This window comes from Merops nubicus, unplaced genomic scaffold (genome assembly GCF_000691845.1).
Source record: "Merops nubicus isolate BGI_N331 unplaced genomic scaffold, ASM69184v1 scaffold13607, whole genome shotgun sequence".
Lineage (NCBI taxonomy): Eukaryota > Metazoa > Chordata > Aves > Coraciiformes > Meropidae > Merops > Merops nubicus.
This window is the reverse complement of record NW_008618410.1, coordinates 8,949-36,942: the sequence shown is the minus strand read 5'-3', so window position 1 is coordinate 36,942 and position 27,994 is coordinate 8,949. Positions and strand designations below refer to the sequence as shown.

Genomic DNA, 27,994 nt, shown 5'->3' with positions numbered 1-27,994 from the left:
CTGTTTGGATACTCCTTGATGATCTGATAAATGCTAATCTGAATGGTTTCATTCTCAAAGCGGTTGTGGCTTCGATCTTTGTATATGCGGAATTCGGCTGCTGTCACTGACTCGCCGTGCGGGATCTGAGTAAGGTCAAAGCGAAACTCTTTGTAGTGCCTCCGCTGGTGAGAGAAGTCCTTGTCCCTTTCAACTGTGAGAAAAAGAGTTGAATGCAAATTAAAGAGGTGAAACGAATGTCCATTTCTCATGATTAATGGAGCGTTCCCTCTGCTTGGGAGTAAACAAACAGGACAATATAAAACTGTGAAAATAATAAAACCACGAGCCCAGACATACTTCCAGTTGAAGCAAATTCCAGCAGCCCAGTGTCATGAGTTCAAAACAACAACAAAAAATACCCCTTGGTGGCTTTTATATGAATTCCAGAAGCTGGAGTGTATAGAATATCAAAAAAAAAGCTGAAAGGAGGCAAGTTGTAAAGTAACTAAAAATATGGACAAACTCAAAGCTGTGAAAGGATTCAGGACTCCAAGTATAGTCATAACTACAGCAGTAGTAATGTCAGAGCCATAGATGACTTTGGAAAACACTAATTGCCACTAATTACTAGGCAGATGAGAGGAATGATGCTCATTTCTATTTGGTATAATAAATTCTGAAGTACAGTGCGACAACTATGTATTTAGAGAAGCAGTTACATCATATAAATGAACATATTTTGTGTTCTTATAGCATAAGCATCATCTTGCCAGTGGTCAAAAGGAGCAATGAATCAGGGCTGAGTTGTCCTAGCACCCCAGCGTCAAAAGGAACTCCTGGCTTGGAAAGGCTCCTTTATCTGCTGTGGGTGGGCAGGTGCAGATCTCATTGCTTCTGACACTGGCACAGTTTAAAATAAAAAAGTTAATCTTATTATTGCTTAATTCAGGACTGCACAGAATTCTAAGGAGGAGTAAACTGTGGATTTTAGTTTATTTAAGTTTACAGCTGCTTTGGGGCTAATTCCACTGTCTGCTGGTGTTCAGATTCTGAGTTAGGTGCAACGTTTGCAATGGAATATATGTTTTGATGTGGCAAGGGAATCTACAGACCACAGTACTGGTTGATGACCATCTCATGGGATTAATACTTCAGATTTTATGGATGTGGAAAGGAAAATGATCCATGGTTTCCACTGCCACAGAGTGCCACGTGTCATTGACATGTGAAGAAGCTGTGCTCTGCAAGAAAAGAGAACTTCTCCAGAAAGGAGAATTTCTACGTATCTCAGGAGATAAGTACTTTGTTGTACTGATAGTGGAAAAACCTAAAGCACTCGAATCTGGGATTCGGTTTGGATTACCAGCTAAACATGTGTGACTGAACCCAGCTCCACTAAATACTCCCTTCAATAATCCCTGCTCTTTTATTACATTTTAGTATCAACAGTCCTCAGATCTGAGGGAGGAACAATGTCAGTTTTAAAAAAGCCCATATTTAAATGACTAAATGTTGCATGTATAAATAATAAAATGTGTATGCTATTATTATAGATATATATTTATACTTACAGGCTCATGTATATGTGTACACCCAAGCAATTTTTTCTACATACCTAGCACACATGTGCTTATATGTGTTTATAAATATATATATTTATATACAAACCTGCATATGTGTATTATTATAATGTATATGTGGTTTTACAAAATAGAAATGCACTAAAAGAAAGCAAACAAACAAACAAAACCCTTTTCAGCTTGTCATAGAAGGATACAGTTATGGAGATTTTGAAGTGAGAGCTATTGATGGAAAGGTATTTACATTCTTTTCAGAGCAGTAGTTACTAGTTAAGTCACCTGTGGCCATGTAGCTACTCCCTTATAGCGTACCTCCCTTTCACTCTTGCAAAAATATAAACTGTCCTTGTTTTCACTAACATATATGTTTTTCTAGTGTACAAAATCTATGTTGCCTTAAGAACCAGCAGAAATAAAATATATAGGCTAGAAGAACGCTTTATCTTCAGAGAAAATGAACTTTCTCCTGGCTGACAAAAAGAAAATTGTCTGCTAACTGTGAGGTTTACTTGGCTCAAGTGCATATTTAGCTTACATGGGTTTGCCATCGTACACTATGTAGAAAAAGTAAAGCAGAAAAGAGGCAGAAGCATGTAAACTGGGTGCTCTGTACCTGAAGATGAATGGGCTGCTACTGAAGAGAAACAGGATACAGTCTATTTAGCAGCTCCACTGCACAGTTCTAAACTGTGAGATATATACAGAGATCTGACATGAGGTCTGGGGCTTGTTCGTTGTTTGTTTTTTTTTTTTTTTTAAAGTCCCTGTAAAGCCTTTCATTTTAGAGAAAACTTGGCAGAAATTAGCATATGCAAATGTACCAAGCCGTGGAGGATTTTTGCTAGTGTGGAGTCTGCTGCAAGCTTCTAAGGTTATAACTGGGCATTTTGAAGCTGACATGGAACAGATAGGTCAATAACATTAAATGAAAAACAGTTTCAAGGCAGACTTAAGCAACCCTTTCTGATACCTCTGCTTAGTATTTATTCAACAAGTGTTTACCAGCATGCATGGGTAAGTAAGCACTACTCACTATGAGTAAACATTGGAGAATTAGACACTGAATAAAAGGTTTAAAAGCCTGTATTCCTGGCTTGTTTTGGTTTATTTGGGTTTGAGGCTTCATTTGACCAGTTTCTTAGAAGTACCTTCTAATTAGAAACATTAGTTTGGAAACAGCAGTTGTCTCCCTATGCTCTAGTTTGGACAGAAACCTCTTCAAGTACCTTGCGATACAATTGGTTGGGCTCTCTCAGGACCACTCACAACTGCTGAAATAATACTGACAGCTGCTTCCTGACAGGCCCAAGATTAACTATTACAGTTCACACAGATAATACATGTCTTTGTTTCCATGTATGCCAAGGAAGAGGCAGCACTGCCATCTGAAAGGGACACAAGTTCAAATTTTCCTTGGGTCAAGACAGCATTTCCAGGCAGGCCAGGACTTGGGAGTAGCAATAGCCTGCAGAAATGAAGGGTTGGAGGAAACAGGAACTGAACTCTACAAAAAAAAACGTGTGTCCAAGGAGGTCCTACTCTTTGCAATGAAGCCAGGATCTTAAACTGCAAACTTCTGTTGGCCAATGTACAAGACATAAAAACAATTTTAAAAAATTTAGACAAGTGAATATCTTGTATAGTAGACTGTAGAAAATGCAGTGATGGTGATGTTGCAATAATGACAAACAGCTAGCACGATAGCCAAGTTCTAACAGCAAAATGTTCCTTAATAATATTGGATGTTTTAATACTGGAGATAATACACAAGTTTTGATCCTTTATGCACCTAATAAATGCCTTGTCAGGGAAGACTGTGAATACTCAGCAGGGTATCTCTCAAGTCCTTTTTTCCTGCTGAAATGGCATGAAATGCAGGGGGGCACCATGTCTCAAATACTTTTATTTCACATAGGAGAGCTTTTCAACAGTGGCAGCGTGAAAAATACAGGTTAGGATTTGTAAGTATTCAGCTCTTCCAGAGTATTCTCATGTCATTCCAGGTCTGCTTAGTTCATCTGCCAAAATACATCTCTGTGGGACTGATCACAGCATCAAAAAATGGTTGACCAGAAAATCAGGAATTCCTTTTTTTAACCATTTGAGTTATATAATTTTTCTGAGTAAAAATAACTGGATTATTATGGTCAATGCTGATTACAACAGAATTCTTCATTTGTTTTCATTCATCGGGGTTCTCAGTGTCATATTTTTAAATGTTATTTTTATACTACCTGAAACTAATATATTCAGCACTATGGTTACATCAGACAAATCATGGCTCAAGGCAGTATCACAAACACCTGTGTGTAAGATGGGACAGAATTATATTTTCCACCCATGTGGCAAACTGGTGAAATATTCATACTCTACACTAAGCTCAACTCTAAGAAGAAGTCAGATGTACACCCAAAAGTTATTTTGGAAAAGGAACTGTATTTTATACCAAGAGAAAATATTATGCAGTAAATTTCGTTAACAAAAGTATTTGTCTTCTTGAAAAAGAATACAAAGGACGTATATGAATGGAAAGTATAATAAGTAATCAGTATTTTAGCAATTGAGGTATAAATATCTGATTAACTGTTGACTGAGGTTAAAAAAGTGTAAAAAGTACTAGAGTTAGATCACAGAGCTTGAGGGACTATTAGATGTGTTCTTTCATTAGTGATTAGCTCCCCAGTGACATCTGCTTTGCTTTTCCTGGAGAGGTTGGTATGTGGTGACGGGTAGAGAAAGTGAAATCTGCTTCAGTAAACTGAGGAACAAACCAAAGATATGTTGTCATAAGGTAGATCTTCCAGTGTAAGTTCCTAGGATCCCAACTGGTTTCACAAATAGTGAAGCCTCGCTAATCAACTTAATGTCGCTGTTCAACTACTAAATATACACGCCAATGTGAAACAGGGGGTCTTACAGAATGCCCATAACTAAGGGGTCTTTTACACTAATCTCACTGAATTTCACTGTTTAACTCTGAATCCTTTGTAGAAGCACTAAGTAAACCAGTCACTTTTAATCACCTCAAGGTGATAAAGGTTACAGAAAGCTGATACACTACAAACGACACTAGTTTACATCTTGAATATAATGAAATGATAGTTTATCTGCAGTGAACACTTGTGGTTATCTGCCAAAAACAGGTCAAAGGTTTCAGGCATTTTCTCCTGAAATTACTCAGTGCTGCCTCTAATGACTGATAATTGAAAGCAGAGGCTGGAAATATCAAATCTGGTAGGTGACAGATAAGCAACAGATTAATGCAAGTACTCTGTTACAGGACACTAAAAGGTCAGAGGCCCTAGGAATTAGCTATTGTGCTACTGTGAAAAGACAGACATCAAATAGCTGTTTACCTCATTCTTGCTCTTCCCTCCAACATTCAAATTCTAGAAACGCATACACAATTAGACTATTTAAAGTGCCTTTTTATAAAATAAGGCAATGTGTTTTCTAGGGTGTGTGAATAGGAGCAAAGATGTGATTCTGAAGCAGAATGAAAGATTTTTAAAAAAATAAATAAACAACAACAACAAAACACAACAAAAAAAATAAACATGCAAACAAAAAAACCCACAGCTATGCTAAGTGTACATATTGTAATGAAGTGCATGGGAGAGCAATTAAGAAGTACATTTATCTGATCATTCTCAGCTGAGGAGATCAGATTTAAGAAAATGTATTTTAAAGCTTTGTAACTTTGTTTAGGCTTGTGAACTATATAAAATTAACACTAACTTTAGAAAGTCAGAATAAGATAAGCTTAATCAGCAAGTATATCTTTCATCTGATTACTCTGGAAGCCCTAAAAATGAAAAATATAATTCTGTTTGTTGAAGTAAAGGGCAGTATTTTCATTCTACCCATTGGCCTTTTGAAAGGGGACTTTAGTCTTCTAAAAAAGGTTTTAAATCAAGTGGACTTTCGAAGTTCAAGTGTGATGAAAAATACTTTCCCAAAATTATTTTTTTAAAAAAACAAACCAAACCAACCAAACAAACAAAAACCCACAAAACAGACCACTCAGACAATATAAATACTTGTCTAAGAACTTCTGCTTTAATAAGTTTAATCTATTTTATAGAATGATAAAACCCTGATCTTTGGGGGTTGGACTCAATGATCTCTGGAGGTCCCTTCCAACCCCTAACATTCTGTGATTCTGTGATTTTGAGTTAGACATTGAAATTGATAAAAATAGCCACCTGTCCTTTAAAGATTGTTTTGGACACCGGATGGCTTCCTGATACAGGGGAGAGACATTTTTGTTTGTTAAGGGTCAACAGTCTTGCACCAGCCAGTAAGAAGAACAGAGGAGTTTATCTACATTTCTCCCTCAGTCATCTTCAGCTCCAGAGAATAAGACTAAAAGATAGCCCTTGCTCAGTGAAAAGACATTTCAATCCACATCAGCTGCTTTAAATGACTGTATCCTAACTGCCAGGATGCTGAGTAGCCCTGCAGGGGGACGTACTGGAACACTGCACAGGCGAAACACAGGGGTTGGGGTTCAAAATGAGAATGAAGTAAGTTTTTCTTCCCACATCTGATTTTTTTTTTTTTTTTTAATTCACTCGACATCAGGCATTTACTAGGTAATCAACTGATTTTCTTTTGTATTTTGACTACAAAGCTTCACAGTCATATGTCCACTTGCTTGTTCTCCTTTTAGTACAAAGCTTTCTATATTTCTTCTTGCCCATTTTCATCAGCAGAGTGAGGAGAGCTGGTGCCCCCCATGCATATTCTATGGCCAGTAGTAAGGGAAAGCGGATGATTTATGCTTAATAACCCTTCATTTCCTTCCCCATCTCCCTCCCCAGGCTGAGGTGGGAAAATACAATGCATGGGCTTCACAGAATCACAGACTGTTAGGGGTTGGAAGGGACCTTTGGAGATCATCAAGTCCAACCCCCCTGCCAGAGCAGGACCATCTAGTCTAGGGCAGGTCACACAGGAACGCATCCAGATGGGTCCTAAAAGTCTCTAGGGAAGGAGACTCCACAACCTCCCTGGGGAACCTGTTCCAGTGCTCTGTAACACTTACAGTAAAGAAGTTCTTCCTCACGTTGAGGTGGAACTTCCTGTGCTCCAGCTTGTATCCCTTGCTTCTTGTCCTATCACAGGGTACAAGTGAAAACAGGTTGCCCCTTTCTTCTTGACACCCAGCCCTCATATATTTATACACATCAATTAGATCCTCCTAAGTCTTCTCCAGACTAAAAAGCCCCTTTCCTCATAAGGCAGGTGTCCAGTCCCCCAGTCACCCTCTTAGCCCTTCACTGGACTCTCTCGAGTAGATCTCTGTCCCTCTTGAAATGGGGAGCCTAGAACTGGACACAGGACTCCTGATGTGGCCTTGGTAGGGCAAAGCGGAAAGGGAGGAGAACCTTCCTTGACCTGCTGGTCAGACTCTTCTTGATGCACCCCAGGATACAATTTGCCTTCTTGGCCACAAGGGCATATTGCTGGCTCATGGGTAACTTGTCCACCAGGACTCCAAGGTCCTTCTCCACAAAGCTGTTTTAGAGTAGGTCAACTTGTAACCTGTAGTGGTGCAGGGGGTTATTCCTCCTCAGCTGCAGAACCATACACTTGCCCTTGTTGAATTTCATTAGCTTCCTCTCTGCCCAACTCTCCAGCATGCCCAGGTCTCACTGAAGGCACAGCCTCCTGGTGTCTCAGCCATTCCTCCCAGGTTTGTATTGTCATCAAACTTGCTGAGGGTACACTCTGTCCCTTCATCCAGGGCACTGATGAAGATGTTGAAGAAGACTGGACCCAGTACTGACTCCTGGGGAACACTACTAGCAACAGGCCTCCAACTGGACTGTGCTGCAGATCACAACCCTCTGAGCAATATTACTTAGCCAGCTGTCAAAACATCTCATAGTCTGTTCATCTAACTCACTACTTCCTGAACTTACCTATGAGGATGTTATGGGATACAGGGTCAGAAGACTTGCTGAAGTCAAGGTAGACAACTTCACTGCTCTCCCTTCATCTACCCAGCTAGTCACACCATCATAGAAGGCTATCAGATTACTTAGGCTTGATTTCCCCTTGGTGAATCCATTGGTGACTATTCCTGATAAATTTCCTTTCCTCCATGTGCTTGGATATGACCTCTAGAAAGAGCCATTCCATCACCTTGCCAGGGATGAACGTGAGACTGACTGACCTGTAGTTTCCTGGTTCCTCCTCCTTGCCCTTTTTGAAGACTGGAGTGACTTTATCTTTCCCCCAGTCCTCAGGCACCTTTCCCATTCTCCATGACCTTGCAAAGATGATGGAGATTGGCATAGCAACAACATCAGCCAGCTCCCTCAGCACTTGGGGATGCACGACTTCAAGGCCCATGGATTTATGCATGTCCATTTTGCCTAAATGATTCCCTAACCCAATCCTCATCAACCAGTGGAGAGTCTTCCTTCCTCCAGACTTTCTCTCTTACCTCCAGGGACAGGGATTCCTGAGGGCCATCCTTAGCAGAAAAGACTGAAGAAAAGAAGGCATTCAAGTAACCGCTTTTCCTATATCTTTTGTCACCAGGGCACCCCCTCATTCAGCAGCAGGTCCCCATTTTCTCTAGTCTTCCTTTTGCTACTGACATACTTGAAGGAGCCCTTGTTGTTGTCTTTCATATCCTTGGCCAGACTTAATTCCAAGAGGGCCTTGGACTTCCTTGTTGCATCCTTACATACCCTGACAACGTTCCTATAATGCTCCAAATTGGCCAGTTCCTTTTTCCACATACTATGATCTTTGTTCTTCAGTATAAGTTTTTCCAGAAGCTCCTTGCTCATCCATGCAGGTCTTTTTCACTCAGAGTACACCAGTCTTGAGCTTGGACGCAGTAGTGCTTGAATGTTAACCAGCTCTCCTGGGCCCCCTCTCCCTTCTAGAGTCCTAACCTATTGGATTCCTCCAAGTAGGTCTTTGAAGAGGACAAAGTTAGCTCTTTCAAAGTCTAGGGTTCCAAGCCTACTTATTGCCCTACTCCTTCTTCACTTCATACTGAGCTCCACCATCTCATAGTCACCACTGCCAAAGCTGCCCGCAACTTTTACATCCCCGAGGTGCTAGGGTTAAACCCCCAGCCATGAATGAGGGTTGGCATATGGATGATATCCACAACCAGGCAAGAAAGACCCTTCTGATTGGTTTTCACCCAGGGTCTGGCCAGCCTTGCATGGGAACTGATTAGGAAACCACCACCAGCTGCTCCTGCCTTCCACATTAACTTGGAAGAGGGACAAGAAGCCACCTCTATAAGAACTGACTATGCTTGCAGTGGAGTTGGTGCATCTGTTTATGTTGAGTTTGTGCTGTGTGAGGATTCCGGTTATTAACCTTTGGATTGTTTATTACTGCCAAAAATACCCTTGCTTCATTGAGACAAGTGTATTCCAACCCAAACATTGCAGATGTCTAGTGGAAATACAATATAGCAGAGAAGAAACAGTCTAGGAGGTTCCTGGAGCATGTGGAAGATAATTTCCTGACACAGCTGGTGAGTGAACCAACTAGGGAAGCTGCCCTGTTGAACTTACTGTTTGTGAACAGAGGAGGACTTGTGGGTGATTTAACAGTTGGAGGCTGTCTTAGGCACAGCAATCATGAGATGATAAAGGTTTAAATGACTGGATAATAAGGATGGGGGTAAGCAGAACTGCTGTCTTGAATTTCTGGAGGGCAGACTTTGGCCTGTTCAGGAGACTGGCTGACAGAGTACCTTGGGAGGCAGTCCTGAAGGGCAAAGGAGTTCAGGAAGGCTGGATATTCTTTAAGAAGGAAGTTTCCTGATGTCCTGAAAGTTGAGGTGGTGGGGATGAAGACTGGCCTGGCTGGAACTTGGGGGAAAAAAAGAGTAGAGTTTATGACTTTTGGAAGAAGGGTAAGACAACTAAGGAGGAATATAAGTATGATGTGAGGTTGTGTAGGGAGAAAATTGGAAGGGACAAAGTCCAACTAGAACTTAATCTGGCTACTGCTTAGCAGAATCTCTACCCTCTATTGGATGCAGGGGGAAATATAGTGACAAAGGTTTAGGAAAAGGCTGAGTTAGTTAATGCCTTCTTTGCCTCAGTCCTTAACAGTACAACCAGTTGTTCTCTAGGCATCCAGCCCCCTGAGCTGGAAGAGAAGAATGGTGAGTGGAATGAAACTCCTGTACATCATGGGGAAATGGTTAGTGATCTGCTAAACCACTTAGAAAAAGAAGAAGTGTATGGGGCTGGGTGGGATTCACCCAGGGGTACTGAGGGAGCTGGCAGAAGCACTCAGCAAGCCACTTTCTATCCTTTATTAGCAGTGTTGGCTAACTGGGAAGGTCTCAGTGAATTAGAGGTTAACAAATGTGACACTTCTACAGGAAGGGACAGAAGGAGGATCCAGGGAACTACAGGCCTGCCAGCCTGACCTCAATGCCAGGGAAGGTTATGGAGCAGATCATCTTGAGTGTCACCACGTGACACATACAGGATAACCAGATATCCAGGCCAAGTCACCATGGATTTATGAAAGGCAGGTCCTGCTTGAGTTACCTGGTCTTCTATGATGAGGTCACCCACTTAGTGGATAACATAAAAGCAGTGGATGTAGAATACCTGTACCTTAGTAGAGTCTTTGACACTTTCTTCCATAGCATTCTGCGGGAGAAAGTGGCTGCTTATGGCTTGGATGGGCATATGCTTCGCTGGGTGAAAAACTGGTAAGATGTCTGAGCCCAAAGGGTGGTGGTGAAGGGAAAGCTAAATTCAGTTGGCAACCAATCACAAATGATGTTTCTCAGAGCTCAGTATTTGGGCCACTCCTGTTTAATACCTTTATCAATGATCTTGATGAGGGAATCAAGTACAAACTCACTAAGTTTGCAGTGAACACCAAGTTGCCCAGGAGTGTAATCTCCTTGGGTGTAGAAAGACTCTACAGAGGTATCTGGACAGGTTGGATCAGTTGGCTGAGGCCAACTGTATGAGGTTCAACAAGGCCAATTGCTGGGTCCTGCATGTGGGTCACAACAACCCCATTCAACACTGCAGGCTTGGGGTACAATGGCCAGAAAGCTGCCCAGTGGAAAAGGACCTGCTGGTGTGGGTGGATAGCCAACTGAACATGAGCCAGTAGTGTGACCAGGTGGCCAAGAAGGGCACCGGCATCCTGGCCTGTATCAGAAATAGCATGGCCAGCAGGACTAGGGAAGTGATTGTCTCCCTGTACTTGGCACTGGTGAGGCCACATCTTGAGTACTGTGTTCAGTTTTGGGGCCCTCACTCCAAGAAGAACATTGAGGTGCTGGAGCAGGCCCAGAAAAGGGCAATGAAGCTGGTGAGGACTCTGGAGAACAGGTCTTCCAAGAAGTGGCTGAGGACACTGGGTTGGTTTAGTCTGAAAGCTGAATCACCATCCCTGGACCTATTAAAGTGCCACACATGGCATTTAGGAACATGGTTTAGTGATGGACTTGGCAGTACTGGGTTAATGGCTGGACTCAACGATCTTAAAGGTCTTTTCCAACCTAAATGATTCCATGATTCTGTGATCTCTTAAGAGAAAAATCTAGGCAGGGATTGAAAGTTAAGTGTTCCCAAAATTGTGTTCCATACATAGCCTATCTTAGACACAAAACTCATTGTCAGAAGTTTAATCTAAATTCTGATCCCTTTCCAACTGAGGCAAAACTATTTCTGTAATCAGTGAGAATTTTGCTTAATTAGGGAGGGTAAGTCTGCAGAAACTTTACTTTCTTTTCATTGCAACAGTTCTGTTTCTTAAGAACTGCTTTATTGCACTACTGTATATTTGAGTTTCTCTGCATTTATTATTATTAGACTGGTTGTATTTAAAGTAATTATGGTCTTACAGATGTGGTTTTGAAAAAATCATGTAAATTGCTTTTACATAAAATACCTTCTTATTAAAACACAAAGCAGAAAGCCTGATAGGTCACATTCTGAAACAAGTTACTCTGCTGTAAATTTAGAGTTATTTCACTAAATTCATTATTTTCAGGTCGACTACTGACACCAATGAGCAACATTTGGCTATTCTGCTTAACTAAATTAAGGACAGTTTAAAAATTGTTTGATGAAATATGGGAGAGTTAGGAGCAGTTTTAATAAATGAAAAAAATCATCTATTGTTTACCCAGAGTTTTACTGGTAAAACATCCCTTCCATAACTGCACAGAACTACAGAACTTTATGAATTGTGAAGTAATTCAAGTGAATATAAAGTCAGTAAAAAAGCCTTCAGCAACTGCAACAGAATCCAGAGTAAAAATGAAGAGGAAAACCATCATAAAGAAAAATTAAAAATCATGCATTGCCTGGACTTTTTTCAAGCTATATTAATTTTCTTTATCCCTTATAGAATAAATATATTTCAGTAGTCTACACTTTGCTAAAAATAAGTTAGAATTTTCGTGTATCTTACCCAAGAATTTAATATTAAACTTTTGAGAATGACTAGGAATCACTGTTCTACTATTAAAATTAAGTTCTTAATTTTGTTGTAGTCAATAAGATCTGATAGTTGCTACCAATTAACAAAATACACATTCAAAAAGGTAAAAAAAATACAAAACGCTAAATTAAGTGTAATTTCTACTTTTTTTTTAATCTCCTCAAAATGTGCATGCAATGTATTCAACTTTAAGTGTAGGCAGCAATTGGGCAAACACAAGTTAGAGAAACATGGTAGAATGCAAGTGAGTATGTAAGAGGACATTTTTGTGTGTGCATTATTTTAAGAATTAAAGCTCAGTTAGTAATTAAAAGCTTTCAGCATTCATCCTAAGCCGGAAAGAGTTCCCAGGAGCCATAGAACAGTTTCTGCCAGCAACTTTTGTAGGCACAGACCTGCCTCAATCAATAAAATAGATGGGATAAAATAGATGTTCTAATGAAATTGCAGGTCTTCATTCAATAGCCAGTGTTTTGTTGAAAATTTCATGGGTAAAACATGTGTTATTCATTCAATTTACTTTTCTTCCAAGTCAAATGCACTTGCTCAACAAGTCAAAACAAGTGCTACTCTGCAGCTGCTCCAATAATAATTAAATGCTGGAAGGCTTTCAGTTGTTGATACAGAGTAAATGGAAAAGCAACACCCTGTTTTTGCTATGCTAATTTGATCCTGACCAGTGCTATAGTAGGAGCAAGTAACCAGAAAAGAGATTGAATTCTGGAAGTGAACAGAATTCTGAGCATCTAAGTGGTGTTATCACAATTATAATACAAAAGATAGTTGACAAAGTGATTCCTCAAAGTCTGATTTATCTTCTGGTCTTGACAGTATAATGCACTGTATACTTCAACCTCTAAAATCCAAAACTTTCATTCCAGTTTTCATCTGTAGCACAAAGCATAATAAAAGATACACTGCATATATGTGCTTATTAATTCTACTAACAGTGGTAGAATGAATCTCAGCTGAATCTTCTCCCATTACTTTTAAAGTTGAAAGTCCAGCTGGTCACAGCTTCTAGGTTTATGAGTAACAGGCTGTATTTGGACCTGTTTTGTGGTGCCAATAGTAAAGTGCCTAAAGAGGGAAGCATCGCAACCATGGGCTTGGGAGGAGGCGGTGAATTAACAATCACACATAGTTTGCTGTTTTGAACGTGGTAAGTAAGGACCCTGGGATTTCTTCACGGTTTTAAGTCACAGTGTATTACAAAGGCACTCCAAGCACAAATATCTATGATAAAAATACATATCTGATAGATTTTGTGTTGTGTTCATTTTCATCAGTGATGAATGAATCTTTACTTGAAAGAAGACACCAGAACAGAGAAAAGACCACTGTATTATGTAGTTCTGAGCTAATGTATAGATAAATTAGCTTCTTACACCACTGTGCCTGAGGTGGTTAATTTTGTCTGCATTTTCAATTATGTCTATTTTGCCTGGGCTTTGGCGAGGGCAGTGCATTTTGATACTGTCTGTCAATAGGCTTCCTTTTTTTCTCATATTTCATCTTGTTTTTCTCTCATCATAGATCGTCACAAAGAAAACTAACAATTATTCCCAGGTTTCTGACTGTGTGTGAAAGTCAGGATGTCAGATCAACACAACCTCAAGGTTAACAAATGACAGAAAAAAAGATCCCTCTTGGGTTCAGCTGCAACTGAATAGGAACAAAAGTTACACCTCTGGGATCCAATGGTCAGAAAATAGGTGTAAGTTATAACTGTTTTGACACTGTAAAAGTATACAGATGGAACATAACTTCTGAGGAGGGTGAAAGGGCATATATCATCATAGGGCAACTGGCAAGGGAGTAAAAGCTAAACATTAAAGCCCATTCTATCTTCCCACATTTCCTTAGTTCCTGCTCATGTTAACCCTCTGCTTACTTCTACCTAGAGGTGGCAAGTCACTCCACCATTACCATTTGCACATGTTGTTCGTCCATTTCCTGTTGTGGAATTTCCCAGAAAAGCTACCGTGGAAGTTGTCTGTGTTCCAAAGTGGACACAACTGGTTAGGCACTATGTTCTGCTTAGTCTTTGTGCACATCTGAATATTTTAATATTCCCCTGTACCCATTAGCACTGATGAAACATTCCCTAAAAAACAGTCCAACTGTAACAACAGGGAAGGAAACCCTCAAAAACATCTCATTTAGATAATACAAAAATGTCTTATTACATATAGCATATCAAAATAATTTTAAAATTATATTATAGATAGGATATTAAATACATTTGTGAAAAAATAGCTAATCACAGGCCATGTGTTTAGTGAGTATGTCAGCATGGCTCAGATGAATTCAGAGTTCCTCAGGTTTATACTTTGTGTGAGCAAGTGTGTACTGGGGTGGTCACTATATTGAGTCATCACCTTCAAAATGAAAAATGTACAGATATTGGAAATTCATTCTATATAAATAGCTAGCCACTAGTCAGTAAGTGGCCCTTTCAGACAGCAGGTTTTAACAGACAATTTGGGAGTTGACTGTAGTTTTAACAGCTTGTTATACTGAATCAAACTGCATCCTCTCCCCTGCAGCTCTGATAGTCTAGTCTGATCCTGATTTATTCATGCAAAGAGAGATTACTTCACCCACATACAGCACCCCCATATTGAATAAGTCCCACCAACAAGAACAAAAAAACACTTGGACATCTTTTTTCCTGAAAGAAACTTAAATCTTACCAAAGTTAACAAATATTTCAATCTTCTTTCAGGGCAGAAACTCACTGACTGTTAGTGAATTAAAACATCTATGGGTTGGCCATCCATCATTACACCTGCGTTGCCAGGGGAAAGGAAGACCAGTATTCACGTAAAATACTTATGCAATGAGAGAGCTCCAGACAACACAGCACGTTACTTTGGACAGATTTTGTAAGAGAGACACAGGAGTCTAAAAATGACATAAAAAGCAAGAAAACAATTTCCAAAGTAGAAAGAAAAAGCATGACACTGAGCACAAAGAACTGTTCATCCAATAGTTGTCTGAGCAAGATTGTTGCTCCACTCCAAAAAAAAAAAATTTTTTGTCAATGTATAAGATAACAGTAAGATCCCCCTTCTCTGTAACCACTCTCTCACAGAGTCACAGAATGGCTGAGATTGGAGGGGACCTCAGGAGGTCATCAGATCCAATCCCTTTACTCAAGCAGGACCACCCAGAGTCAGTTGCCCACAACCGTGGACATGCTTGTTTCATTCCTGCATTGTCACTGTTATTCCACCTGGGACTGAATTTCTCATATTCTTTGCCAAATTACTTAACACAACACCCAGGGTGATTCTAGAGTTATCCATAGGTGTAACACATCGCTGGAACAGCAGAGATGATCTCCTGAAATTTGTATTATATGTTATAATACTGGCTTCTCTCCACTCGTAATAGTCGAGCTGATGTGTCTTAGAGAAAACCTGGGTGTTGTCCTGAGCAGAGGGTAAGAATGAGCAGGGAGTGGGAACCTGACCACTAACATTGTGCAGTTATTTCAAGTGCACCAAGTATCTCTTTGGTACAATTCCATTAAGAATATCTGGCATGTATTTTACAGCATCTGATCAGCCTTTGCAGATGTTTGCACTAAACCTTTGTTCCTACTAAGGCTAGAAGTGACTACTGCCCTAATTTTCTGTGATAGTTTTCTTTTTCAAGTAATTTAGAACCATCTGTTGTTCATCCCCAAAGCTGGAAGCATCACAGTCACTTCTTTTGGAGGCCTGCTTTCATTCCCATTTTGATGAGAACACAGAACTCCCTACATGCAGACAAGCTGAAGCAGCATTGTTTAGTGGAGTCCACGGTAAATCTCATTGAGCCAAAGTGATATAATGCTAATAAAAGAAGCTTCATTCCTGTGCAGCAGCAGATGGCAATGTAAACACAAGATGAACAGGTCATAACTTATTTGGGAGCTATGCCTATGGAGCCAAGTTTTCAGTTCACATGTGCCTGTTTCGTTGACTCAAGTCCTGTGATGAACCCACATACATGAATAAGCACATGCTTTGTATTTTTCACTTTCTAAGGAATACATATAAACTAAGAGAAAGCAAAACAAAACTGCTGGGAAACCGTAATGGGGGCAATATATTGTTAATCTTAATGACATTACTTCCTTCATTCTACATGAATTGCAACATGAATTCTATCTACTTGGTATTCACTCCATAGCATAAACTGTCTCTAAATTTTCCATTGCAATATATACCTATATTTTGAAAATGTATGTGCACCCATTTTATGAAATATTATTTAAAATCTATTTACATAAATTAAACTTTTTATATATATGTAAAAATTCCTCCCCTTGTAGATGTGGTCTCATTATGACATATAGCCTCAGTAAATATTAATAATTCAATAGTTTAAGAAGTAATAAAAAAAAGATTACTTTTTGAACAGCTAGTCTACAGCTATGACACACAAAAGAACCAAAGAACTTTGTTCTGATATAATTCCTAATTTTAAACTAGTTTCATAAACAATACTATATTGTGTCACATGTATCTCTTAAAGTCCTGAAATTCAGCCCTCCCTGAAATTCATATTTAATTGTATGATTTCCATTATACTTACTAATGCTTAAGACTAAATAGGAATTAAGCATCATGAAATTTTGGATATCTTACTACAATATTCAGCAAATTCTGTGTTTTATTTTTAATCTATAAGCTTGTAACTTAGATCAGCATGTGAAAAAAAAAAAAAAATTAACTATGCAAATGCAATTGTGTGTTGTTGAACTGCAGGTTTAACCTGTGCTACCTGAAAGACTCTTGTGCAGACTTCTAACTTGGACAATACTGTTCAGTCCACAGTGATAATCATGAGCAGTACTGTGTCAGTGTGCAGTCTCACAGCACAGTACTAAACTTGTCTTTTTTATCTAGAATATGACTCATACTGGATGATAAACCATTTACAATAATGCCATAACTTTGTGTAGCTTACTACTACAGACAATTCTTCATGGCTTTTCATTCTCCAAGAACTCTAATTACAAGTGTTCTAATAAAATAAAACTGAAGGTATATTATTTTGCCTTGTGACTCTCACAGGGACTAGATTTTTCTCTTGGTATTAATGATTTTATAGCTTCCAATACTTTTTGCCTTCATTCATTTTAGGAAATTAAGCTACTGTAATTTTACAGATCAAGTTTGTGGAAAGTGAGCTGTAGAACAACAACAGAGGAAGCACATATATATCTCATCTGTGAGAAGGGAAGCAATATGGTCAACCCCATGTGTTTCAAAAGCCATTAGTTATATGAGAAGCAATATAAAATAAGTGTTTGAAGTTACTTTCTGAGCCTTTAGAGTGCCCATTTTTAAGAACTGCATCTGTTTCTGGATGTTGATTTGTTTGCATTATTGTTTTTCTGCAGCTACAGGGGATAATTGCTGCTCTTCAGTGAAACTTTAGATGTGCCCATAAATCATCAATGCACAGAAAATCTCACAGCAGATATTATAAAAGTCTCAAAAAGCTCATGGGAACTGGCAGTTCTAGGGAAGCAAAAGGAGCTCTGAAATTTTTGAAAACTACATAGAGATCACTTGTGGCAACAGAGGCTTGTGTCTTTTATATCATCCTATGTGTACTTCAGCCCTTGCAGTACTGTTGATAGGCCTCTCGCCCCTTCGTTGTTCTCTTTGGAGAAAGCTCCAAGCTGAGATCAGAGACAAAAAGTCCTTCTCAGAAGAAAAAAACATTGTGTGATTTTATTCTCAGAAGTACCAAAGTGCAGTTAGTGCTAGTACCATCCTAAACAGAAAAGGAATGGTTTAAGGATCCAATTTTGCAACCAACTGGACAAGGCACAGCTCTTACTGACTTAACTACGAGATTACTCAGCACCTCACATCACTGAATCCTGCTGCTGTTTTAGACTTCAGCTCTCTGGAGCAGATCCATAAACTCTCCTCCTTATTTCAAAATGTTACAACAGGATGTAATTAAGTATAATTAAAAAGGAGGTCAAACGGTCATCTGATAAACACTGGCCCAAACAGGCAGCTTGAAAGGTCAGGGCTGCTAAAACCACATAGTATGGATGGGAAAGAATATTATGATTTAAGGGGGAAAAAATCCCGATGACCAAAACTGAAGAGATTTACATGCTTTCTATATTAAATACACAAAGCCATGCACACAGACTGATATGCATGCAAACGTGCCTCAGAGAGGCACAACTCTATATTCTGAGAACAAGAGCTAAACTAGCCACGTGTCCTCTCTCCATTGCACCACATCTCTAATCTCAGTTTTTGGTGGTTTAATTCCAGTTTTTCTTTGTCATTATTTTGTAAAACTCTCTAAGAACAGTAAAGAGACTTGTTGCCCAATTTTTTTAGCCTTCTCTAAAATAATGCTTGAGATCATCATGAGGAAACACAAGGTGTTGCAAGGATCTTAGGAGCAAGGTATTTTACAGAGCACATAGCCAGAGTAAAAAGAGGTTTCAGAAGAAAGCTGTTCCAGTACTGTGCAAGGCCAAAGAACAACAGTGCACAGAAATGAAAATGAACACAGAAGTATTTGCCCATCCTCATTTTATGGACTGGGGAACAGAGGCACACTGTTTCCATTCTCTTTGAGGCTCTTAAGTTTTTCCTATTTGGCTGCTCAGACATTTCACTTTCCAACTTTCAGGTTTAGGTTATTCTGAGGCCAGGACACACTCACTGCAAAACTTTGGCGCACATTTCATGCAGGGTATCATGGTCAAGCGTAGCAGCTTAACCTTTGGGATCACTAGCATGTTAGGATTTGTAGTTACTAACAGATACCCCAGCTGGGGTAATCTTGGGAACAACCTTCCCAAATCTATGTTCCTGCTGGATCTCAGCCACCATAAATCATCACAAAGACTACAGCTGTCATGGGGGTTTATGCTGGCCTTGCTTGTTCCCATGGCTATATTATCCTCACTACTGTTTGCCCACTCTTGACTTCTCAGCTAACATTTCTGCAAGCCACACCCCTGGAATCCCACAGCTCCAGGTACCAGGTGCCATCAGGTGCCATCCATCTGCTGCTCCAAAATCACACTCGCAAATCATTCAGTGTCCCAGCTCTTCTGTAGTCTATGTTTGCCAGGACAGAATGTAACACCTCTACCTCCAAAACTGATGCCATCCATACTGTAAACATCCAACACTGTCTTTTTGAAATTATTTTACAGTACCTTATAGCTGAATACCCCAGCTCCATTTCCCCCTTAGTTTTAATAAAGGGATGTTTTAAATGGATATGCCTAGACAAACTGTTACTGATTTCTAATAAGTACTCTGGATTATGAGTCCAGCTTTTCCATATAATATGAATACAGCTTCAGCTGTACAGACTAAATACATGCAACTACAGACAAATACATGAGAATTAGAACATTGATTTCATTTACTAGGCACAATTAAAGAAGGGATAGAATCACAGAATCATTGAGGTTGAAAAAGACCCTTAGGTTCTCATTGGGTCTCAATGAGTAATATTGTTATGCCAGATACAGAGAAACTTAACTGAAAGAAATTTCAGTTATTCAAATTCTGACCTGATTCTCTTCCAAAAAGAGAGTTAGGTGGGATTTTGCTTCTGCAAAGCCATCTGTTGTCACCTATATATATATATCTCGTGTCAGCACTAGTTGTCTTGATCAGTTTTCTAGGCTCTGACTCATTAATGATTATTGTCTCAGTTTACCCTGAATTACAGTGGACAGAAAAAGTAAAGCCAAGTTCTGGCAAGGTATGACATACACTGCTGAGCTGTATAATAATGGTCAATAAAGTCAGGTTCTCAATCTATTGCACCAGAGCAGTTGCTCAGAAAGAGCTGGAAACTTAATGTTTAGGTTCATCTTTTGGAGCATCTCTCAATAACAGTGGGAATTTTCCGAGTGGAGAAGTGAGCTGTAAAACCTCTCCTTTTCTGCTTGTTTTACAGTCATCTTTTGTATAGAAACAAATTCATAATTCAGTACAAAACACAAAACAGCTCCTGCTTGGTATACCTCACCCACAAACTTAAATAATGTAGTTGTCAGGGTTGACATGTTCTGCCTGCTATAGTATTTCTGTGTTTTATAGGAAACTTTAACCAGGGGTGTTATTTTAAGAGATGAGCAAATGGGGAAACCCCATGGCCTAACCAATAAAATATGAACTTTAGGTGCAATGGAGCACTCATAAATATGACTCCGAACAAGGGGATTCATTGTTTCTCCCGACCCCTTTTAGCTGTTCCTCTGATCTCAACCTCTCTGTGTGCGTCATGGCAGCCCTCATCCTTTAACCTGCGGTTTTTAAAAGCTACCTTCTACATTATTTATGGCTGCAAATGTTAGTAGCCTGTCTGTGTGCTCCCTGCACAACACGTACTGAAGGGTGAGGGGAGCTGCATTTTATTTTGCAAGGACGAAAAGTTTTGCCTGCGGAGCCAAGTGCCCAGGGAGCTTGAGGTAGTTGCTCTGCTCAAGGGACAGCAGAAAACTGCTGCCTTCACCTGCAGGGCTTACCAGGAGAAGAAACCCATACTTGGACTAGTTTTCTCTTTCATTTGCACATTGTCTATCTTTAGCACGTTCTTTGCCCTTTTTCTGTCTGCATGCACCTTCTTCTCCCTACCATGGTGAACTTCCTTCCGCTTTTGTAGCTCTGCTGGCATAGGAAATGCTCTCAGTGCTGCAACATCAGGCTCCATGTAAGCTATAAAGGAATGGGACTAGCTCTCCCAGTAATACCCGTTCCTGCAGGGGCTGTTTCTCTGTTGTGAACCTTGCCTATGCCCAGCAAGTCTGTGTCCAGCCCTGCACCTTGGCCCTTCTCTACTGAGGAGAAGACAGTAGGTCGTTGCCTACTGTCCTCTCAGTAAGGCTTGGTCTGTGCCTTGCCATTTTTCTCCCATGCCTGTTCTCATTCCTTCCCTCTCCATCTCCCGTGCTGTCGCCTAGTCTCACTGCTTCTCGGCCTTTAATCCCTTCTGCAGCCAAATGCCACTGACATAAAATTAAAGTTCAGTGACCCTGCCTAGACGGCAGGGGTTAGAGACAAGGGAAAGGACAAGTAGGAGAGGATGGGGAAAAGTGTGGGAAATAATTATAGAGTCTGGTAGCAGCTAGAGCTCTCCTGAAGCCCTGGGGAGCCTTTTCTTTAGCTGGAGGCTGCAATTGGCACTTCATAAACTGTTCATTCTCAGCTATGTGGAAACACCAGGTGACACCTAGAATGATCAGACTGTAATCAATCAATTTTCTGCAAAACTCTATTAGTTTGGGGGCCTATGAAAGTGAGCTGAAAGGAACCAACATAGCTAAACAGAGAAGAAAAAGGAATTATCCATGCTGTAATTAGCTCCATAGCACAGACACTAAGTAGGCAGGTAGCCATGGTAAAATTCTTTGCATAACTTAACATTCAGAGAAAATAATAACAGGAGCAATAAGTGTGGGAGATCACATATGTGCCAAAGTTGTCCTGTTATTTAAGCAAATAACTCAGGGTTTACGAAGAGAACCACAAGGCTCTCCATCCACTTCATGGCAAGCAGATTCCTCCTCTAATATCCTCCGCACAGAGGCGTCTCCACAAGCCTCCCTATTTCTCTTTCATGGCTAGCCAGAGTCACTCCAAGATTGTGTTTTCCTGGGAAAATATGTACTGTACAATGCATACAGTCCTCCCAACCCCACCCAAAGTCTGTGTTTAGTCTGGAAAGAAGTGCTTTCTAAAGAAGAAGCGGAACTGGGTCAGCCGTTCTTCCCAATGGGAAAAATATTAATAATAATATATATTTTTATATATCCATATATATATATAGCTTTTCACCATGCACGTCTAACCATCTGCTAAATCAGTTTCTCTTCAGTTATCTGCAATTTCTTTCAAATCTGTCGGCAAGGAAAGTCAGACAGTTTTATACCCCAGTTAATGGAGAGCTTGACATTTTTTTGGCTGGGTAGATACAATAATTTACTTGGATTTAAAGTGTTAACTTTGGCAAAAAAATTAATTGACAGTTATAAAAACATTATTTTGTTAGATGATATTTATGGATCACACACAAACCTATTTTGAGGTAGAGCTATATAGTTCATAAGGTTCATGTAATATGAGAGATTTTAAAGGAAATATAAAATATTTCAATATAAACCAACAAATGTAGTGTAATTCCAAAAAGGAATATGGAGAATATTTCTTACTCAAAATCAACAGCAACCCTAACAACCTGCTTTGTCATCTCACAAAAATTATTAAAACTGCCTAATGAATTTTAAGGATTGGGTGCGGAATTTTAGGGTATGTCATCCCATGGATAAAAGTCCTTTTGTTCCTGAAATAAAGAAACTTATTTTGCAAAAAGCATTCTTAATATTTAATTTGACCATATAAAATTATTTCATCATTAATAGTTATTTCTAATGCTTGTTTGCATACTAGGTCACAGCAAATCAGTTCAGCTCACTGACTGGGTGACTAAAATTTTATTAAGGGAAAAAAAATCTTGGGATTTCAAGATGCCAATTAGGTCTACTTTGGGTGAAGAACAAATGAGACCCATTTAATCTAATTTGTTTTAAACTTTGTGTAAAAGAGTGAAAAACGCTGTCTTACTGACTTCGGTTTGCCATTCAAAAAAACTTTACAAATGTTTTCTCTGTTTTTCAGTATTGATCCAACTCCACAAATAAAGACATGGGGTCTTTAGACATTGTTATTTAACAAGGTTTATCTCTGTAATAGCATCCTTCTGTCCAAGGCAAGATAATAGTACTATTTCCGTCACTTCAGTTAAGACTGTGTCAATATTTTCATTAGAAGCCTGCATTTTACAGACTAAAACTGTACCACAGCCAAGGAAATTCACGTAAGGTTAAAATTAAGAAAGCAACATTTGAAATCCAGTGGAAAAGAAAGAAAGAAAGTGTGCTCATTCCTAAGCTTTGAGGAGAGAAGTTAATGATCCTGAGGCCTTTTTGCGTGTATCCTTCAAACCTAGCTCCCCTTCTACAGCTCCTGGCATTTTATAGCTTAGCACTCCATATCCCTCGCTGATGATATGTTAGCTGTGAGTGGAAGGTTGTAGAAACTGAATTAGTTTAATTTAAGAAACTAGCTACTATATACACTCAAGGTCTGATTGCAGTCAGGAATCCTTTCTTTTTTGTATGTAACGAAAATATATTTGTACAGGTATCCGGTGTGGATTGATGTACTGTAGGTTTTTCAAAGTAGTTATACGAAAGTTGTTTTCTGCCATGTTAGCATTCTCTGATGAGTGCAGTGGGCTGTAAATCTTGTGAATTTCTGTACTTGCTTAGTGATTCAGGTTTTAAAGAAAAGCATAATCTCAAGACAGTGTATAAACTTGGGACAGCGAAGCTGGAGAAATAGGAACAGTCCTCTGCTCCTCAAACAGGCAAAATTTCCTTTGATTTCAGTCTGACTGAAGAACTTATCACAGCATGTGTGGTTTGACAATTATTATAATTAAGATTGCAGAATCACATTAATAAAAGCTGTCTTTCTGGGGTGTATCGGTCACTTAAAAGAAGCTCAAGAATATTGAATCCTTTGAATCGGCATGTGTAGGTCAGGGTCACGAATTTTATAGTGAGTTTTTAAAATTCATTTTATATGCTAAGAAAGAAAACGCAACAGAAACCACAAAAATTGTATACATATATATCCCCCATGTTTCATAAAGTTCATATCAATTCACAAGAAAATATGGAGAAAGAAAACAGATTCGCTTTGTAAATGTAGTAATATCTTAGGAGAAAAATTTACAGAGGTATTGTAAACAAATGAAATACAGACCATTTGAATTGCTTGAGAAGGAACACTTAAGCACAGTGGATTTAATGATCACTTTGATGCTAATGGAAAATTCAGTCCTTGAAATTTTGAAGTGTAGTTTATGAAAGTGCTGCCGTTTCTCCAAGCCTCAGTCATGTACACATTTTTTTATTAGATTCCTCTCTTTTGGTGAGATGTGAAGAATGGGAACACTAACATTATCTTAACAAAGTCCTTCCCTAACTAAATTTTGAGTGAGCAGAACAGTGAGTAGGACTACATGAGTATTATTTGTCTGTTCTGTGAAGAACAGGGTATCCTATATATGTCATTTTGGAAGACCAGCCAAAAAGAAGATGCCAGAACTCTAAACAGTCAGGGCTTTGCAACAGTATAATAAAATATAACAACAGGATAAAAAAAAAATCCAGTGAGGAAAAAGTCCTGAATTTGTAGGTGATATAATCAGATCTTTGAAAACCCCAGTGTATTTAGTGGAGGATTTATTCTTTGACTGCTGGACCAACCCCAGTTAACTCTTCTGTTACGCTCATCAATGTTTATGGAGAACTGCCAATGCACACAATCTTATACAAAATACAGGACAAGACTTGGTCTCGGTCTTGTCATATCTTTCAAGAAAGAAATAGATGGAAATTATGGTATAAATTCCAATATAAAGAACAGGTGTTTATAATTTTAACTTCAAGAGAGTAAATTCAGTCTTTTTTTACTCCCTGGTTGCTTGACAGAATCATAATTGCAGTTTCCTTGAAGATTATTTTTTAAATTTGTTTTTGAAAGTGTGGTATTTGCAACTCTGACAGGTTGATTTTTATCAAAATTAACATAAATTTTCAATTTTAATTCTTTAATATAAAATTACTTTTCCTTGTATATTTTTTTGCTTTACTTTTAAATCATATTCAGCCTTTTCAATCTTATGCTTAGTAATTCCTATCCGACATCTCAGATTCATATTTCTTGTTCAATATGCATGTCTTAAATTATTATAACTGGTTACAACTATATACAAGTCTCAATTTAAAATATCATGATGATTAATAAAGCTTTACAATTACACCTTGTGTAATTAATGGTCTGCAAGTATGAACACGGTGAATAACATTTCCACAGCAGATTAATTTGATGCAAGTTGACTGAGTCTTCAAATCTAAAACGGGTTGAGTTATTACTGTGCTGCATCAGCATTTATTGACTTTAAGGTACAGTGTTAGCATTCACTTATCACTGCATGTTTTTCCCTGTTGTACATTAAAAGAGCTTGCCCTCATCTGTCACGATCTTATACTGCGTAAATCATATAAAATGGTTACCTGTTTCAGTGATTTATTTCATTTTTATGTTAATTATACTGAAACATGGGATTGTTTAATAAAAATGTTGAAGCTAATCTATATTGGTCATCAATATTTCTTATGCATGTTACGTGGTGGAATGTGTGATAAACTACAATATCCAACATGTATGGAAGGGCATTTTAAAGTGAATTAGGATTTAGACTCACTTAGAACTGACATGCATTTTAATTTTACAGAGGCCAAACAAAACCTGGTATTCACACGGTATTTTTTCATAAGTTAATGGTGTGTATTAATCACAATCACTAGAAAAAATCAAGCATCTCAGACCCAGTTTTCACAGTTTAGAAACATAAGATATCCTTCAGCTTCTCAAAATTACTTTCTTAAGGCTTCCCAACAAAACGAGACAAATATTAGAAACTTCCCAGTCAAGGTAAGACACTCAGTGGAAACTTGTGTTCTTCCAGAGAGGATTTTTGCCTGGGGAAGCGCAGCAGGATCAGGTTAGGACATATTTGACACTGAGCCTTCAAAGACCTCTACTCAGACACTGCAAGAAGACCTCTTGAAATCAAAGATGTTTTGTGAAATCAGAGGCTAGGTCCCATATAAATAGTCCTCAGGCCCACTGATTGAATGGTCTGTGATATATTTACTAGGGGTATTTCTCAGGACACGTGAGGGAAATTTTTTCAGGATCAGGGCCTTGAGTAATGCTTAAGAGATCGTAACATTTCCTATTTTCCTTCATAACGTTGCCATTGTAAATTCAGCTGACTCCAGATACTCTGGGTAAACTGAGGCATTCAATGATAACTTAAAAGTAATACACAGATAATATGTAACTTTTTCTTAAGGATGAGGAAGAGATTTTTAAAAACTATAGATTTAATTTTTTTTCTCATCTGCTATTTTCAACAAGCAAACGTATTCAAAGTTGTGGACATATGTTACTCTTAAGGAAAAAGATCTCAGAATTATCACCTCCTTATCTGCCAAATAATTAATGAAAAGTAATTTTATTATTATGACAACTAAACTCTAGGGTGTCATTTTCTTAAACATGTGAGTTGTCGAAGATTCTAATGTTTGAAAACATTTTTAATTCTGCAGCAAGGATTAAAGTTGTGGTAGACATAAAAGTTACAGAATGTGTATGATAATCTGAAGGTATATTGGAGCATGTGCTGTTATTTAAAAAGTTTCCACAGAAAGTATTGTCCTGGAAACAAGAGTTCATCAGACTCTGTACCAGTTTATTGAGAAACATTAAGTTTTCAATTAAATCTCTTGCTATTCAGATCAAATGAGAAAAAGCTTTTTAGCCAACTTTATGAGTCCTGAAGCGTTTAAAATACTTATAAAAATAGAAATACATTTCATGAATTATTTGCAGCTTTCTTAATGAGATTTCAGTTGCCTACTATTAAAGAAATCTGTAACTGCTTTTTTAACCACAACGTAACTAGTAACTGTGTTTATTATACTCAGAAGCCAATATAAGTTAGTTTTATCAGGTTTTGTATCTGAATTGATATAATTTTCAAAAGCATTCTTTGCTTGCATGTTTCTGGTTTTTAATACTTTACTTGTTATTTAATTTTTTTATGACAGAAAATAAGAACCTTTGCAGACTCCGAGCACCATGGCAGTATAATAAAACACAGTCTGTGGTTATTAACTAGAAATAGCAAAGAAGCAGTGACAGATTATTTAAAATCCAACCATCCAGCTGAAAAAGATAACAAAACTGACTCTCACCAACAGAAAAAAATCACCTAAATAACCTAGAGAATTTTTTTTTTTCTAAAATGGCTTAATTTTCGCTTTTCATAACATTCTAGGCTTTAATATATTAACAACTGATGTTTGTTCATGCCTGAGCTTTAAGCAAAACAGTGAAGGAAATAACTGAGCAATAGGCATAAGTGTTTGAATTTTTTTAGATTTTTTAAAAACAAGGAGTTAGTTGGCCTAAGGCTACAATTTTCATTACATCAATGAAAGAAAGAAAACAGAAGCCAGCAGAGGGGAGTTATAGAAACTGACTTTACATAAACAGTGAGAAAAATCTTTTTCCATGGCCACCTACAATGTAGCTACTTTACCATCAGTACAACTTTTCTGTTGCCAGTGGCACAGCAGCCTGGACCCAATCCTGCCGGTTTAGAACAGGTTACGGTCCAGCCGGGAGGTTTGCCCCTTGCAAGATCAGGCTAACAGTTTGTCAAAGGGAAGAGAAACAAAAAAATTTTTCCACGTACCTAAATTGACAAAGCTCATGACCATGTCAGCATCATTCAGAAAGTTGGTGTCGTGCAGGCTGGCTAAAGGAGGATTCTGTGTGGTCAGGGGGGTCATGCGAGATAATTGTATTCTCCGTGAATATCCGTTTGGAGAGGCAGGGTATCCTTTCCGTGTCCCTCTGCTCTCCCCTGCCATTGATCCCTTCAGTGAATACTCCAGCTCCTCAGTATCCTCTTCATTTGTCATGGCATTATACAGGTCCAGCATGAAGAGGGGTGCAGAAGAAGCCTGCTTTCCTGGTGAAAACGGTCTGGGTCTGTGAGGTAAACCCAGGATAGAGAGAATCTCTCTCTGAATCTCCCTTCTCTCATGGTTCCGCAGCCTCCTGTAAATAAAACTCGAATGGACATGATTGTCTCCTAAACCTCCCTGTGCGTGACCCACCAGAACCCAGCAATTCCAGAGCAAGCCCACGAAAGCTTTGAGTGCAGTTAGGTTCATCTTTGAAAAGAAAAAGAACAAGGCAAAAAAAAAAAATTTAAAAATCTTTTCTCCTACTTGTTCTGAGTTCCTATGAGGTCTGCTT

General features: G+C 38.7%; 1 protein-coding gene across 1 annotated transcript; it reads right to left on the bottom strand.

Annotated features, from left to right (window-relative positions):
• Positions 1–27,994, bottom strand: LOC103775968 (bone morphogenetic protein 5-like; the record flags this gene model as incomplete). Its single annotated transcript, XM_008943445.1, has 2 exons — positions 27,426–27,994; positions 1–193 (listed from the first exon to the last, which is right to left on the bottom strand). Coding segments are annotated over exons 1-2 (677 nt in total), but the record flags the coding sequence as incomplete, so codon positions are not given.